Genomic DNA, 18410 nt, shown 5'->3' on the forward strand with positions numbered 1-18410 from the left:
AAAGTGTAAAGATTAATTTATATTTGAAGAGTTTAATGTCAGCACATGAACAACAAGACTTCATTTCAGCAGATCTGTTGGTTATGCAAGTATATGATTTGGAAATAACAGCAGCATTGAACAATGTGCAATCTGCCAATCAAGCTTTGTTCTACAAGTACAATACTTATCAAACCCCAACATAGTATTTGTCTCATAGTGACGCACCAATGTGGTATTCATCCATTTACAGTAGGCTGAAAAATATGACCAACATGAAATAAGAACCAGAAAATAATAATCACTGACTGAATAGCTTGTGCAACATTTGGTTTCTGCACGGCCGCAGTCGGAGTGTGGTGTTGCTAAATACAGAGCCGATGAGCTGCTATTTTTCTTTTTTGTATTGAGGCTTTTTTCACACAACAACAGAAAAAGCTGCAGCCTATTTTAGGACTCAGTAGATGTTGTGTGTGATTCTTTTGGGATCTTATTCCACCAACAGTAACACGGTTGAAGGCAGTGGGTGATGACTACTCACAAAATTGTGCCCTGTAAATGCTCTTTTGGATGGATGAATGAATGAACTTAATTGATCCCAAATGAGGACTTTTTTCTGTTACAGCAGCAGGTTATCCACAGTAACAGTAAATACACAGTAAATATACATTTCTACACCAGCTGGGATTTTTGGGGCAGATAACAATATTAGGGTCCACTTGCAGATTCTCCTGTCCTTTCCTCTCTGCTCTGTGTAAACGGCCTGTAGTTTTGTCTTGGCATCTAGTTATTTCAAACTGTTTATTTTTGGCAACGGAAACTTTCTTAACCTATGATCAGTTCAAGGGCCGTCAGAGAGTTCAAATTTGGACATTAATGCCAGTTTTTTTTTTACAGTTTTTTTTCTACAATTTATGGTGTATTTTTGGCCATCTTTCAAAGAAAACATACATATCAGTCCACAGGATGGCGGTCTTCAGAGGGTTAATTGCTGTTTGTGGCGAAATTACGATTTTAGTGGGCCTTTTGAGGTCATGTTGTCATCTTTAGGATATTCAAAAGGTCAGTAATGAACAGTAACACCTGTAATTCAGGGCTCCCCTGGTTACAGAGCCTCGATCAGTAGAAGCATTTATAGTCAAAGGATACAAGAGATCAACACAGACAGAATTAAAGACCCTTTGTGTTATTTACTCTAACTCGCTCTAAGGAATAATTACACATCCTGTGCTGTAATTGTCTCTCCTTTAACCCCACCACTTTCTTACTCTTGTGTGGTTATGAAATTGCATGTTATTGCATCCAGATAATTGTTTAAGTGATTCTTGAAGCTTTGTGTAAGATACAGCAGTCAGAATATGCAGTACGGGAAGAATACTTTTGTTAAATGTCAGCCACATTGTGATACCAAGAAAAAACACTTCATGTGGGAGTGAAGGACTCTTATTTTATCCTTCAGAATAACATGACCATTTACTGCCGAAAATAAAAATCCATGTAGATCAAATGCAGCTTGATTAATTTGAGATTGCTATACGATGTCTCAAGTGGTTTCTCTATTTTTGTACATAGCTTTATAGTTCCTATGGAAATATTTCCCTTCCTTGCTGAGCACCCCGAGGAATTTGTGCATCTGTATCTGAAAGGCAAAAATAGCTTCACGTTGGGAAAAGCATCTGCATGTCAGACTGTATCTAACAGGCCCAGGCTTCTCTCCTCTCAGGGGGATGAAGACAATTCTCCGTAAAGAAATAAAATGATCTGGTAACTCAGAAAGCTTAGAGAAACACATTGTGAATATGTTAGAGCTCTGCTTGAATGCTGCCTGCATTGTTTCCAAGAAACAGCGGGGGAAGCTAAGTTTGTCTTCTTGTGTGTGACCTTGACCTGTCATGAAAGAACTGTGAAGTGTGCTTTAGAGAGGAAAAATATATTTTAAAGTCTGCAAAAGAAAAAAGAGCTTTAGAGCTTAAATAGTCCACCACTTTGGGAAATGTGCTCTTTTCTTTTCTTGCAGAGAGTTGGATGAGAAGATCGATCATAGGGATCAACTGATGTGATTTTTATACACCTGATACCAATTTGTAATAATCAAGAAGGCTGATTACCCATATTTGCAGCAAATAAAATCTTGATAAAAATGTATTTACCTTAAACAAAATTAAGTTTATATGCCTTTAAATACATGTTTAATTAAATGCTGCAAAAGATAACATTTGCTGCACATTTAGACCTTTTCTTTAGTGCAGCCATTAAGAAAGGGAGAGACGGCTAACTAATATGAACAGGTCCAGCGTGGGTTTAATGCACATATGCATCTTTGTGTTTTGAATGTGGTGTATGATGTAGGTTTTAATTGGTGATCTTTCGAGCTGGTAGGATTGCTGTTTCCCCTCTGTTTCCAGTGTGCTAAGTTAAGCTAACATGTCCTTTCTGTAGGTTTATATGTACTTTACAAACATGAGACTATTTAGTATGTTCCCCAAAATGTCAAACTACTCCTTTAAAGAGCAGTCAGTAGGCTATATCTGTCTGAGAGTCTTAAATATCTGCTTTTCACTGCCACTGATGTGCAACTAGAAAATAAATCACCGAAAGTTTGAATCCGGCATGGCTGGCCAACGTGATGACACCCAGCGTTACACAAGTGGAAGAAATGTGAGCCATCCATGTGTCATGTTAATAACCGCACAGTCAGGCCGCAGGGGCATCATGGCTCTCTTTCCTTTCTGGCTCCAGTTTGGTATTCACTCTGCCCTTTGATTTTGGTATCCTATGAGATTCGATACTTACTCGGAAATTTGGCATTAAGACAAAGTAGTGCGTTAACAAGTCCGCTCAGTGTAGTGACACTCAGATATTGAGTTCAGTCAGAGCAGAAGCCAGTGGTCTGACCTGTAGAGATCAGTTGCATAAGTACTTCGTCAGTCGTCAACACCACTGGAACATTTACACTAGGTGTGAGACTCCGTGTGAATATCTTGGCTGTGCCTTACTGTATGTCGGCCCCATGCTACACCATTTTATGGGTGATGCCATTTCAGTTCTGTAATATCGCTAAATATGAAACCCTGACTCCTCTTGCTGTTAAAATACACTCTCTGTAGCACTGAAAAGGGAATGAACAAATGTGTTTAAGGCTGAAACAAAGTAAAGGCAAGAACGTTTTTACAGTGTTATAATTTAATTTTTTGCAGACGCTTTTATCCAAAGTGACATACATCTGAGGGATCAAACAACACAAGCAAAGATCTAGTCAGAAAGTTTCTAGGACGTAGGTGCCGTCAGTGGAAATGGGAAGAGTGTCATTGGTCTTTAGTCGCGTCTTCAAGATTGTGTGGCACTTCACCACTGGGGAACTACAGAGGAGAGAGGGGAGTCTAGCTAGTGACCTCTGCAGTGCTGACTACTTTTGCAGAGTCGTATCACTGCACAACGACTGTGCAATCCACTCAAAAATACAAGTATAAACAACATTTTGGCACATTATGTTTATGTAACATATTCCAGCCAGTGCCTCTGTGAAAATGGGTGAAAAAGCACCACCACAAAGTAAAGGGGGGAGCTGGATTTTAAAACAAGAGCATTATTCCGAATCGTAATGCGGCACAATAATCATTTCATCTCATCTCGTTTTCATAAGCTTTGGAAACCAGAATAGTAATTGAAAATAAAATGTGATTTATTGCCCAACCTTGGTTCTAGTAGAGATGGGAAAACAGTTGCTAAAAGTAAAATTAACAAATTAAAAAACCCAAATGCATTAACTTCAATTTAATTGACACAGAAAAATGTATAATTTAGACTTTAAGTTAAGTGAAGACATTCGTTAGCACCTCAGTGTCAACAAGTGTCATGGCTGACATCTATATTTGCGTAACCCTAGAACCTCCAGGCTTTCTGCTTCTTTAGGAGCTGTAAATCAGACCTTCAGTGTTGCTTCACTGGAGTTCTTCTGCTACCATTACAGAAAGAGTCCTGTGTGTGCAGCGATGAGCTGCTGCTGTGTTGCTGCTGCTGCTGCTGCAACTGCTGGAACAGAACATCACTGTACAGTGTGTCACTGTATTTCTGGATGGCTGCCAAATGCTGTTTATAGCTTAGCTGGGGTCAAGTTTGACAGCTCTAATAACCCTGAGCGCACTCACCGTCTAATCCATAAAAGGCTTTACAATCAAAGCCGAGAATGACTGGGGTGCCTCTGTGTGGCATCAGTGTATTGTGTCTGTTTGTACAGCAGTTAAGTTAGATATGTAATAAAAAGTGAGGACATTTATAGGAGAGTTTGTGTGTCATTGTCTTCAATCTTGTTTATTAATGATTTGAACAAAAGTGAATCTTAACCCATGCCCTAATAAATTGTACTTCCACTTATTTCCTACTGTTGTGAAATAGCTGCAAGCTGTCATCCCCTCGTCTCATCTGTAATGTGTTTATGTTAAGCATTACAATATGCTTTCTGGTGTTTTACATGAGGAGAATCATTATTTCTTTTCTTTCTTTCGTGTGATTCCAGATGCTCCATCCACAGAGCAGCAGGAACTCTTCACCCAGAAGCTCCAGCAGTGCTGCATGCTCTTCGACTTCTTCGACTCTGTGACAGACCTAAAGAGCAAGGAGATCAAGAGGGCCACACTCAACGAGCTTGTGGACTACGTCTCCACCAACAGAGGCGTACTGGTGGAGTCCTCGTACCCAGAGATCACTAATATGGTGAGGATTCACGTAAACATGGCTTCTAGTTGTTCTTTAAGTGCTCCTCCAAATTTCTGTGGCCTTTTTTTTAGATAAAGAAAATAGCAGCAGTTAATCAGAATTAGGATAAGCTTTATAGCCAAGTAGCTTTTCACCTACAAGGAATTTACCCTGGTGGTTGTCAAAATATTTGGTACAATAAACATATTAAGTAGAGGTGTAACAATACATCAATCTGAATGAATGTGCCGTTGCATATAATCATCTTTAAGATATGTCTTTATTTTGAAATTTCTTCTCTATATTATGCATTTTTTAATTATGTTATATTTTTTTATTAAATAGAATAGTTTATTTTTACATTTAAATGTCTGGAAGAGCTCAGTGAAAAACTTGTGTAATCATATTTTAATTAGTTTTATGAGTTAATCTAAATTTAACCGTTTGTGTCATGGGCATATGAAATGCTAGGCCCCTGAATTCATTTAAATCTAAAATACTTTATGTCTGCAAATATCATATTGTGATGACACTATCAACACCCATAATATTAAAAAGCAAAAGTCAAGAAGTCAAATATAGAATAGACAAATTACAGATCAAATATGACAAAGATACTGTAAAAAAAATCAATAGTATAACTGTTTTAGAATAAAAGAGCTGTACAACTTTGTGCAGGACGTGCAAAAATTCTGCACAAATGATTTAATAAATTCTTTCCGGTGTTTGGTGCTGTTAACAGTGTTTATTGTTAAACAGCACAGAGGTCTCCTCTGTGTCACTGTGCAACATGCTGTGCACTTGAGCAGGATTAAAAAATGGAGGCCGATCATGTGTCTAGACAGGGTGTGTCATGTCAGCAGCACAGGAGGAACATTTTACCATCCAAACCCCCCCTAACCATACTGAAAATCTTACCCACTGAATTGTGTCCAACTTTGCACTGCACAAACTAGAAGTTTGTTTGACACCGTTTCGGTTATGTTTTTTCTCAGAGTAACAGGTTCTGTCTTTCAACACTTTTTACAAGGGGTAGTTGCTGTTGAAAGTTTTTGTGATGACACCCACGCAGCCACAGTGCAGTAAAAAATCCTGCTAACCTTAATTATATTTGCCAGAGGTTTGAGGTTTACAGCAGTAAGCGTTTTCAGCTCACTACCAGTCGTTTGTACTGTGTGAAATCAATCCACTGACTGATCCACCTCACTTTTCAGCTTTATACCATGCACCAAGCTAAAGTCAGTATCTATAACACAACACTTCCTGTGGCCATTTCACAACAAACCCCTGCACAAACTTTACTTTAAGACTTTACTCTCTTTTTTGTTCTCTTGACTCCAAACCCCAAGAAGCGGCACTCTTCTGTGGGATAATTTATGGTAATGCAGGTTACATGACAGCCCAAAAGGATCCACCCCACCCCACCCCTACACATTGATAATAAATGAATTCCTGCACATTGTCTTACCACTGATATATGTAAAAAAATTCAATCTCTTTGGTCTTTAGACATTCAAGTATGCAGAGATTTTCAATTTTATTTTGGTTGACATTAATTATTAAAAAATTAAAAACACCCCTGCCAACCGATATATAGTGCAGAAGAGCCATATAACAATATATACTGTTTAAGCATTTTAAAAGTATCAATCATATATCCTTTTAATTTATAGCTTCTCTTGCAATGACGAAGGATCAGTGGCTGAACTGCGTTATTGCAATATTTACTTTATTTAAGGTCTGATCCTTGCACGTGGGAGCAAAGCTTGAGCAAACAATAGAAATATATTAATTACTTTTCATTTGTCAAGTATTATTGAAATAGGCTTGATATATATTGTTATCGACATATGAAATATCCTATATCAGGATACAAGATTTCTGCAATATCCCCACACTCTAGTATAAAGGTACCACATACCTTGTTTTTACTTCTTTTTTCTCCAGTTCAGTAGAGTAGTTTTTGTTGTCACCGGTGTCCCTGCTATAACTGCTAGTAGTGGTATAACTGCCTTTCCTGGATATGGAGAGGCTCAGAGGAGAGCACAAAGTTTTGAGGGAGCAGCAGAGAGTCAGAAAGATCACTGAGAAGCAGCATCGAATGAGGAAACAGCTTGGCTCCCAGATCCAGGGTTTGGAGAGCAGATATCTCAGGAAAAGAAGTTATTCTCAGTGATGATGTGCTAGCCAAAGAGCAGAACGTGTTAGAGTAAAAAATACTCCCATAGCTCCCATAAGGTTAAGCCTAGAGGTGTGAAATTGTATATAGGTCTGGTTGACGAGATGTAAAAGGGAAGTGGAGATTTGCATAGTTCTGGCATAAAGCACATCCTAGCTATTATTATTCAAATATGACGTATTATAGATTTTAGATCTAGAGAGTCATGTTTGCACGGATATAGTGTAAGTTGTGTTTTCATCCTAAAAAAGCTCAGGAAGTAGAAGATGTTGATTTTACTTTAAACGTCTATTTCCATTTTCTGTTGGCAAAAATTTCCCCCAAAATGGTGGGTTCAAAAAAATTAAAATACTGAGAAAATTACTCAAGTGTTATGCAGATATTAAAAGAATACCCCGATCAATGATCATAATTTGAACCATTAGATCTAAATATATATTTAAAAGCCAGGAGACTTCATACATGCATCATGGCTGTCACCATTATTTACATGGCAGCATAATTACAATAAATTTGCAAATGACGCACACCTGTGGTATTTATAATTGCCATCCCTGTCTGGTGTGATTGTTATCAGAGTTCTGTCGGGATGAATCAGATGTATTCTTACTCTGCGTCTAGACCGCATACGTCACATCACCGTCACGATCGCATGACGAAAGTGTTAATGCAACATTGTAGCGACTATCTATCATCAGAAACTTTTCAATCAAAGAACAAGGTAAGATAATGAGAGAGAAAAAACATGGTAAAAGTTTCATCTTAATGATAAAATAATTATATATGTTATGAATTGCAGTAATGAAGTAAACTAGTAGTGTTTTATTGGGCAACAACCACATGTTTACACGCCTAATGTCAGGAAAAAAATACACATGAAGGGTAAATAAACAGCCAATCCCAGCTGACAACAGGTGAGAGGCAAGGTGCACCCTGTGCAGGTCTCCAGACTATCACAGGGCTTGTATGAACTTATATTTCCTTAACAATTTATCTGAATATGTGCAGTACTTGCATGAGTGCAGGGCCAACTTAACAAAGGCTAGGTGTTCATCTTGTGAGGAATGTTGTTACACAATAGTCCGTGTGAAAGCAGTATCTTTGGCCAACATGGTATAGATTTTTGTTCATGCAGCAGGTGCCCTGAGTTTCCTCCTCCAGTACAATAATGACTCATGTGCAGCATTTAGAACACAACAGTCAGTACTGTAGCCGGTGCTGCAGTGATTCACTGCTCACTGCAGATTATCATGATGGATACGAATGAGCACAGCTGAGTCAAGGAGTCCTCAGATTATTAATGGACTGTAGGCAGTAATCCATGTCATACCTGCACCCATTGATTTCAGATTCAGTCAGTTTGTCACTATTGACTAAAAGGTGTTTAAGCAGGTGATATGCAATAAAGAGCAAAATGAAAAGGACGAGAATAGTTGGCAGTCTTTGAAATTAAGAAGTTGTGGAAATCTGTTGCTGCCGAATACGGAAAACATCCAGTTTTAACCATTCATCAATAGTTTTGGAGACAGAGGGCTCTACTTCAATCCTACAAATGCAATGCTGTAGGTCACGCGGACTGCTTTATAGGCATTCCTGCTTTCCACATTAATAAAAAAAAAATAAACTTTTGATGCTTAACCCATTCTGGTTTATCTGATATATTAAAAAAGCTTTATTGCATTATTTCTGTGCATTTGCTCCAACCGTTAAGTATCACCAGACTGGCAGCAAAGAAACAGACCTCTGTTGTCAGGGCTCTGAAGTCTAAGGCCAAGTTTCCACCATATATCAACGCTGCCAGTGCTTGTTGGTGTTCTGTCCAAAGAATCGGGCCCTCAGTATGTTATTTACGTACAAGTTGCCTTAATTTGGGCAGGAAGGGGAAATAGTTGAGTAGGATGAGACATTCTCATTAAACTTAGATTTAGACGCTTGTTTCAGTGACATGCTTCACTATAATGCAGTTAGTGTGGTCACATGCAGAACGTATGAGTGAAGTGGAGTGGTGAGAATGTCTTCTCCTCACTGACAGAACCTTTTGATTCTCTGTTCATTATAGATCCACGCTAAACTCAGATTACACTCTGCTCACTTCAAATCACTCATTGTTCTTGTTGAGCTCGCAACAGCTGATTTTTTAAAAGAAAACCGTGTGTTTGAGGGCTGGGTTGGGTTCGGGCATGCTCAAACTCAAGGTGTGAGTGTTACCAGAGTGATATTCGAAGATAAGGTCCATCTTTTAAAAAAAATCTTCTCAAAGCTCCATACAAAATCCTCCCACTCCACTCACATGCTCTGGTCACATGATTGTACATTTCTTTTTATAAGAAATTAGGCACATTCAGTGCTAATATTAATTGATGCTCCAATAACAACCAGCTGTCACATTCAGCAAACTGCATTATTGTGCAGCTGTCATGTGCTTAATTATGTTTTCGACACATTTTGTATCTTGAGTGGTACAGATATCTTATTATTGTTATCAAGAAATAGGCCATTTCCAATAAGATAATCGTCATGATCAGTGACAGTTCTTAAGTTGTTTTTAATAATGTCAAAAAACAAAACAACTACTTGTGCAATAAGTTTTGGCTGGCAGTGCAATTTAGCTTCAGAAAGGCAATAAACATGGAATGAGAGGCTAAATATCAACATTTACTTACAGCCAACTAACATTTAATGTCAATGTTTAAACTGGTGCAGCATCTGTTTAAGGTACAGTATGTATTGGCAACATTCTGAGCACTGTTATTGTGGTGGCCCAACCCTTAAAGCAACCGATAACACACAGCAAGGACATCATTTGGATTTCAGATTCTCGGAGAGTTATGGCTGCTAATAACACCAGGATTTAAATAAAGACCATCTCTCTACCTTCACTTTGTTAGGAGTTAGTAAAGCTGTTAAACTCAAAAAGCTCAACAAGAGAAGCTCATATAAACAAGAGAATCAAAATATAGCAAAATTTTCAAGCTGGGTCTTATTATCCTAGTTTGTACTATCATGTTTTTTTATAAGCATTATATATACCCCTTTTCTACCAACGCAAACCTAGTTCTTTTGCTGGGCTGGTGCTGGTTCGCAGTTGGTTTAACTTTCAAACCTTCTCAGAACCATATTTGCTTTTCCACAGGCTGGAGAGCCACCTAATTACATCTAAATGTATACGTCTGCGTATGTCTCCGCTCTCCACAAGCATAATAACAACTAGGGCTGGATGATATATCGATATAAAAAATATATCAATATATATTTTAAATGTGATATGGAATTAGACCATATCACATATATCGATATCGTTCAATTTTTTTCTTTCTTTATATATAAATGCTGCCCTTACTAGGGTTTGTCATATTTAGATCTTTTGTAATGTTCTTTAGTCTTTTCTCATATAAATATATTTATTTCAGAAAAAGATTGGCCTGTTTTAGTTCAGAGGCTATTTTTATTAAAGATGTTTTTATTTAAATGTGCACATAATGGAGCCTTGATTAAAAAATAAAAATAAAATAAAAAATAAAAAAAACTGTTTCAATAAAACTACTTGTGACATGTCATATTTGGCTTTGACTTTGGCTGAACATTTGCTCTCACTTTCCGATAAAAATATCAGGATATATATTGTATCTCGATATTCAGCCTTAATATATCAGGATATGACTTTTGGTCCATATCCCCCAGCTCTAATTACAACATCGGCAGACTACATTGTCTCTCTACAAATGTTACTCATGGCATTGCAAGCCTACATTGGCAGCCAAACACAACATGTACAACACATTTGTGCTGTTGGTCTTGATAGCTATGGACGCCGATTACGTTCTTCTTACCACTGAACGTAAAACCTATTAGTGGCTCATATCATACCATTTTAAATTGATTCTTGCGTATCTGTTAAGCTAATTGGCTGGAGGGACATGTGTCGAGCTCAAGAGAAACCCAGTCCTCTGAATGAGGTTAGACAAATAGCAGCTGCACTTTCAGAAAGCTGGGTTGATGATAGCTCTCCCGGATACTCCATGCTTGGCATCACATGATAATGAAGAGGTGAGGGTTTAAAGTGCTGCCCATTATTGTGCTACAGCAAGGACGGCTTTGATCACTGAGGTTGTTAGGAGTACAAACAGCAAGGTTTCTCATCTATCTAAAGGAAGGAATCTCCTTATTTGCCAACTCTTTAATTACTGTTTTGAGTATATTATAGAAAATAACTTCTTTCATTCAGTTTTGTTTGTTTCTTTTCTGTGCCAGAGATGAGTGCAAAGCCAGCAGCATTAGTTGAAAAAAAGCATCTTTGAGCTATAATTCCTCTTTTATTTGCTTTAATTCCCACCTTTTTCATCCTGTTTGCTAATGCTGCACTCAATGCTTGCACTTTTTTTCTCTCTATCTCACCCTTCCTCCTCCTCCACCTCTCTCTCATCCCATGCGTTGCTAGGTGTTAGTTGCTACCACTGTCACCCTCACTTTGACCCTGCTCAGAGCTACAGCCTCCCTTGTCATCAGCGAGTGTACACTGGTCTCACTTATAGCTCTGTCACTTAGGAACAGCCCTTTTAAGGATCCACCTACGATACTTTCGCACACAAATCACAGTTTCCTTTTTCTCTCTTTTACACACTTTCCATGTTTGCTTTCCTCCCACAATATTTTCTCTTGTTTTGTCCAACAGTAGTTATTTTTCGACATTGTGAAGTGGCTGGGGGAATTTAATACGTGTGCCGGATGCTAGTGTGGTGAATTATGTAACCTATTATGTTGTACAGACAGTGTGCTTCTCTGACTCCTCAGACAGAGCCCATCCCCCTTCACTGCCCAGTTTTCAACTTGTTTGAATTTATTGCTATTATCTGATAATAATAAAATAACATTTTTTTGTACTACAGCTACAAGTATATCTGAGTTATCTGTGAACTACAACTCAGGTCCTGTTTTTCTATATTTGTTTACATTTAGTCAAATTGGCACTATTAAAAACATGTTAAAATAGCCATCAGCACTTCCTGAATTAATTCTCATTAATTTGCAAACAATCATCACTGGATTACTTTGATACTCCAAAAAACGTAAAAACCTGATGATTTTTTGGGCATGTTTAGGCGTTACGAAGAGTGTCTTTTTCCTATGAGTTTTAGGCTGATTAATCAGATATAATGATATCCTTAAAGCGGGATAAGTTGAATATTAAAATATGTTTATCGCGTTTTACTGAGTTTTCGAACTTGAGAAGGAGTAAGGTGTTTGACGCAAAGGACAGCAATCAGACACTACGGGGTCCCACTACATGATCCAAGCAAGTGGCCTCTCATCCATGTTTCTCCTCAGCCTATGTTTTATGCTCTTTGCTGTAACTCCTTGATAAGTTCAAATATATAGTCTGCTAAATATCTGGAGTTTCTCTGAGATGCAGTGGCTAGCTTCTCCACTCACATCTTTAAACAGCTCACACATAGCACGTGAGCACGGAGCAAACGCAAACTTGCCTCAGGGAGCTGAAAATCAGGGCTAAAGTCATGTAGTGTGAACTAGCAATTAATTGCCTTCATTTGTGTGACTCACAGCCACTGCGGCTGCTTGATCAGCATGTCAAACCACAATACATAACTTTCCAGCGTTTTTAAAAACTGCAGCATCCACTCGTCCTTTTCATCTCATGCAGTATGTTTAACTTATGTCTCTCCCTGCTGTAGGCCAAAGAATAGACGGATTATTACCCTCAATGGAGACGGACTGCAAGAGCAGTTCTGTGATGTTATGAACCTTGTTAAACAGTAGTGACACCTTACTGGTAATCCCAGGCTATATGTGGTTATGTTTTTTGCTCCTTTTTGTGCCCTGATGACATCAACCTCACCATTTATCTTCATGCTGTGAGCTTCTGACCCTGGAGCAGCAGTCCTCCTGGAAAAATGGGCATCACACTGAGGCACGGTGTCCCGCATGGTAACCCACTCGGTGAATCATCTGATTCAAGCTCGGCCAGTGACGTGCACACCAGGGAAATCAAAGTGATATGCCACAGAGAGCCCGTGAAGGTGGCACGCTGATTTATTCATCTGCCTCATTATCAGCATCTGCATACATCTGCATACAGATGCTTATGTAAAGCCACAGCTGTGGTCTGAAAGGCTGGCTGGTCACGCATCAGGTGAAAATTGTTGCTCTAGCTGTTGCTATCATATATATAAAGAAACTTATGTTACATTTATATCATAACAGAGATAGGAAGCTGGTTCCAAAGCCAGCAAAACATTCAGGGTCAGGGTAAACCTTGACTTAACCCTCAGATAGATACAGCAGACACAGGCCGATCACACAGTGTAACACAACTGGATGCAACAGGTGAGAAGAGTTTTTGGAGTAAAACAGACAAAAAGATGCTGTAGAGAAGTAATAATCTGCTTACTTGAGAAGAAATGCCCCAACAAATCACAGTTTACAGCGTTTTAAATGGATAGTTTGGATTTTTTTAAGTGGGGTTGTATGGGAAACTTATGCATAGTCAGTGTCTTACCTACAGTAGATGGTGGTCAGCACGCCGCTAGTTTGGAGAAGCAGGCAGGAATGCCAACATGGAAGTACTAAAAAACTTCTCTTAGCCACCTTGCTGTGAGACAGTCTTTTTAACTTCTATGTTCTTCAAAACCACCAGACTTCCTTAACAAAAATAGCAATTTTACATAATTAGTTGCTGGTATACCACCACTACAATCGTTTCTTTGTTGCATTGTGTGACTTTGGTGAATCCGAAGCCCTTGAAACACCTGTTTTCTGACATATCAGAAGCTGAATCAATGAATACCCACCCGACTAACTACATTGGCTGCTTGCTTGGCACTGAGGTGTACTGCCAGTCAGTGAGTTAGTGTAAAGTGTTTCAGATCTATAAGTGGGTGTGTCGTGAATGCTTACATGTGCAACTTTATCACGGAATTGTCAAAAGTGCTACTTGCCGCAAAAAGCCAGAAACTCCAGAGTGAGTTAATGTGTGTATAAAGCATGTAGGCAGACAACAGGGTCTGCAACTGTCTAAATAGCTAAATAATGGAAGAGATTCTGGATGTCAGTGAGTCTGTACAATTGTTGTTTCCAGATGGTGTTTTCATCAGCTTAGAAACAGCTGCATTTACACTGTCAGACTTCTCTAAAATAACAGGAAGGACACAAGCAGGCAAATAACAGCTCAGTACAACAGTGGCGAGCTGAAGGGCATCTCTGAATATACAGCTCATTCAGCCTTGAATGGGGGGCGGGCTACAGCAGCACGAGACCACACTGGGTACCGTTCCTTTCAGCTAATGCCAACATCAACCGACTGAAATGGTCATGTGAAAATCAAAAACGGATCATCTGAATGTCACAGCATCAAAGCATTGTTGCTCTCAGTGCATACCTCCAGCAGGGTGATGCCCCTGGATGCTTCCAGGAATATTATGGTGACTTTGGTTTGTGCGGGAGCTGCTGCCAAAATAAATCCTGTAAACATCTGCAGTGAATGTGTGATACTATGAAGTCAGCATGGATACAAAATAAAAGAAAACCTATACAGCAATTTTAAATCACTTTCTTTAACCGTCCAGACCACAAAGTAAGCAAAACAGTGACTTAGGAGATACTTGGCAGGTGTGCCTAATTTCACTGTGTATGCATACTGAGTGTATGTAAATGTAGAAACTCTTGTTCTGTTTTTTTATTTCAATTTTACTTTAAATTAGTCTTGCTCTTGTTTGTTTGGCCCTACTGCCTATTTTTCTAACATTGCCTTCTGGGTATCTTACTACTGCATTGCTTTGTTTGTCACAGCACTTTTTAAACTCTTTTTTTAAGGTGTTATATAAATAATCACATCAAGAGCGCAAGTTCAACAAGGCGAGCATTTCCAGCAAGGCGAGCATTTTCCAGTGTGCGGTGAGGAGTATTTGCCTAAAGCAGTCTGAGATTGAATAATGTGTGAAATGTTTACATTAGTATACACATTGAATTGATATTAAAACATTGAAAAGACACTAAATAATGCTTCCGTGAGCATATATTTACATGCCCCCAGGCACTCGGTGGTACTACTTGACCCTCTGAACCCCACAACTGGTTAAGGCTAAGACGCTATATCATAACTTATTATAGCCAGAAACTGTAACTACAGAAACTGAAACAATTTTCGATGGTCCTTGACAAAATGCATCAGGTAAAGTAACTACATCTAAGCCTTAATAGTGATATTTAATCAAACTCACTTTGTTATATCTTAAAATTTTGCCCAAAATGCAGTTTTCACAAATTAGATCAACAAGAATTGTTGTTGGTTTCTTCTTCTTCTTCTTCTTCTTCTTCTTCTTCTTCTTCTTCTTCTTCTTCTTCTTCTTCTTCTTCTTCTTCTTCTTCTTCTTCTTCTTCTTCTTCTTCTTCTTCTTCTTCTTCTTTCTTCTTCTTCTTCTTCTTCTTCTTCTTCTTCTTCTTCTTCTTCTTCTTCTTCTTCTTCTTCTTCTTCTTCTTCTTCTTCTTCTTCTTCTTCTTCTTCTTCTTCTTCTTCTTCTCTTCTTCTTCTTCTTCTTCTTCTTCTTCTTCTTCTTCTTCTTCTTCTCTTCTTCTTCTTCTTCTTCTTCTTCTTCTTCTTCTTCTTCTTCTTCTTCTCTTCTTCTTCTTCTTCTTCTTCGTCTTCTTCTTCTTCTTCTTCTTCTTCTTCTTCTTCTTCTTCTTCTTCTTCTTCGTCTTCTTCTTCTTCTTCTTCTTCTTCTTCTTCTTCTTCTTCTTCTTCTTCTTCTTCTTCTTCTTCTTCTTCTTCTTCTTCTTCTTCTTCTTCTTCTTCTTCTTCTACTTCTTCTTCTTCTACTTCTTCTTCTTCTTCTTCTTCTTCTTCTTCTTCTTCTTGTAATTGCGGCGTAACATGTTTGAATTCTCCCTATTTCTCGCTATGATTGTGGTGCTTCAATAGAGGTGCAGAACTTTTATAATTCAGTGAAAAACAAGACATTATCTAGTTTGAAGACTCAATTTTGTCCAACATATAACCTGGAACAAGGGATTGTAAGTAGACATAGCTTTGTGTTTTTAAGGGTTCATAGGCCAAAAATGGTTGAAATACCTTGCACCACTGTTGTAACTTTACTCTCTGATCCTAACAAGACATTAGTAAAAAAAAAAAAAAAAATTCAGCCATGACAGAAATTATCAGACAGGACAAGGATATTGAGTAAGGAAATGTATATATCGTAGTAAGTTAAATTCCAATGTAGCTTGCATTAATTGCTTTTGAGCTGCTCTTCACTACCTTTTACAAACTATTCTTCCATTCCAGTTCTGTATGTTTCATTTAGACTTTAATTTGTTATCTGATTTTTTTTAGTTTCCAATCTTTGTTTTTAACATTTCTACCCATGAATGTCTGCTCACGCAAAGTTTCTCTGTGGGTTTTTTCAGCAAGTCAGATTTTGGGCTACTGTCAGGTTTAAAATTTCTTTACCGCCTTCCTCTCCCATTAGTGTCATTTGGATTTTCCAGCTGCCAATATGTAATTTGATGTTGTCTTTATCACTTCAGCATGAGCCTGTGCACCCAGTCACATAATGCCAGCTTTTGCAGCTCCCCACTGCCGTGTGTGTCACTCTCAAATTTACCCGTGCTAAAAATAACAAGGTGGGATAGAGGTGGCGGTGACCTGTCTACAATGATTGTCTTCGGTACAGAATTTTAATGGGGGGTTGCTGCAGATGCAGAATCTCTAATGCTTTTTACCCAGCCCCTCTGTGTTTTGGTGCGGTTATAAAACATCCACAGTTAAATTAAACATGCTCAGAAATAGTCCAGACAAAGTTGCTTTCCACTCCAATTAACAGGCTGCCAGTGATGTTCATGCATGTGTGTTTGTGTTAGATTCCTCTCGGGTTGCACCACAAGTTCTGCAGCAATCAGAATTTAACTCTCTGTGCAGACTGTGTGTAGATCCAATTGCTTTGCAGTCCACGCCTCTTTAAATGCATGTTGACCACTTGTAACTGCTTGTAATCAAATTTTGTTTTCCTGCCTGCATTTATTTAATCTTTTGAAAACTGGAGCAGCTGCTTATCACACAAAAAAAATCACCCATGCAGCTCAAAGACTGGATTACAGCATCTATTTGGTACCTTGCCGCAGGTACAAACTCAGTAACCTTGTGTGTGTTGTTTGCCGTATAGGCAAATTAACTGTAACCAAATTTATTGTGAGGTTTGTCACGCTATAAGAACACTTTCCTACTCACACTACTCTACACAAAGTACGTGGTAATTATAAATACATTTTAGGAGGGGTGAGCAGCAAGCAATACCAGCCACCAAATTACAGTCGCAGTTTTTTAATAATGCTTCAAGCTTGGTTTATTATTGTAGGAGTGGAGCACTAAGAACAAATACAACTTTCAGTAATCTACTTCATGGGCGCACAGTAGTCATAGACGTCTGTCACAGCAATAGGAAATTCTTTGCAGGTGTTTTTTCCATTGTTTATTATCTTTAAAAATAAAACATCATATATATTTGCTTTTTTCTTTATTTTCTTTCTGAGAATTAAAGTGACCCCCCCCCCTTATGTTCATATGTTCATACTGTTATTACATAAAAATATAAAAAATTGGGCCTGGGAAGAAAACTGATGCTGATATATAACTATGGATACAGATGGAAAATCCTGATGGTTCTCTTCTCCATGATTTAGTTTTCTTTTCCTTTTCTTTGCTTTTCCTATGTATCAGGAACCTGTAAATCTAAGTGAAATTATGTTTGTTTGTTTTTTTTAAAAAGGAAAAATATCAAACATTGTGTGAAACCTGTTGGCCTCAATAAAGATTAAAAAAAAAAGGTAATAACCCTCTTCCTGTGTTTCATTAATGATATTTTATTCCTCCTCTCCTCCAGATCTGCACCAATATATTCCGGACTCTTCCACCAAGTGACAACCCTGATTTTGACCCAGAGGAGGATGAACCCACTCTTGAGGCGTCCTGGCCTCACATTCAAGTAAGGATCCGATACTTCAGCCTGTCTTTTACATTTCATCACTGTGTGTTGTTGTAGTTACAAGCTGCAAGGTATTTCTATTTATTTATGTGTTGTTTTTTTCCTTTTATATTCCAGCTGGTCTATGAGTTTCTCCTACGCTTCCTAGAGAATCCAGACTTTCAGCCGAGCATTGCAAAGCGCCACATTGATCAGAAATTTGTTCTGCAGGTAGGAGTCTTTTTCTTAAACATTTAGCATGAATGCATCAACTGGTTCAAAATTAACCCACTAGCCATGAGACTGTTTTCATTATTTATTAATCTAAACATCATTTTACCAATTTATCAATTAAAGGAAAAGTCCACCCTCAAAATGACCATTTGTTTATCAGTTACCTTGAATGCACCTGGAATTCCTGAATAAACCCTTGTTTTCCTTGCATGTCTTCGTGGTGAACAGAGAGCCCAGAAATGGAGGAAATCCTTTATAAACTGAAGAAACAACAACAAAATGTTATCAAAATAGAAATTTACAAACTCTCATATAGCATATGCAGTTTAATCCTAGTCTCATTTATCCAGGTG

The 18410-nt window shown here is 38.2% G+C and overlaps 1 protein-coding gene across 1 annotated transcript in view; it reads left to right on the forward strand.

Moving 5' to 3' along the window:
- The window catches only part of ppp2r5a (protein phosphatase 2, regulatory subunit B', alpha isoform), a 57265-nt gene that overhangs the window by 14628 nt on the left and 24227 nt on the right, over nucleotides 1-18410 (forward strand). The window contains exons 2-4 of the mRNA XM_059356266.1: nucleotides 4496-4692; nucleotides 17743-17844; nucleotides 17962-18054. Of these exons, the coding sequence (XP_059212249.1) occupies nucleotides 4496-4692; nucleotides 17743-17844; nucleotides 17962-18054 (392 nt within the window). The remainder of the gene's footprint in view (nucleotides 1-4495; nucleotides 4693-17742; nucleotides 17845-17961; nucleotides 18055-18410) is intronic.

The sequence above is a fragment of the Centropristis striata genome, chromosome 18 (assembly GCF_030273125.1).
Source record: "Centropristis striata isolate RG_2023a ecotype Rhode Island chromosome 18, C.striata_1.0, whole genome shotgun sequence".
Classification (NCBI taxonomy): Eukaryota; Metazoa; Chordata; class Actinopteri; order Perciformes; family Serranidae; genus Centropristis; species Centropristis striata.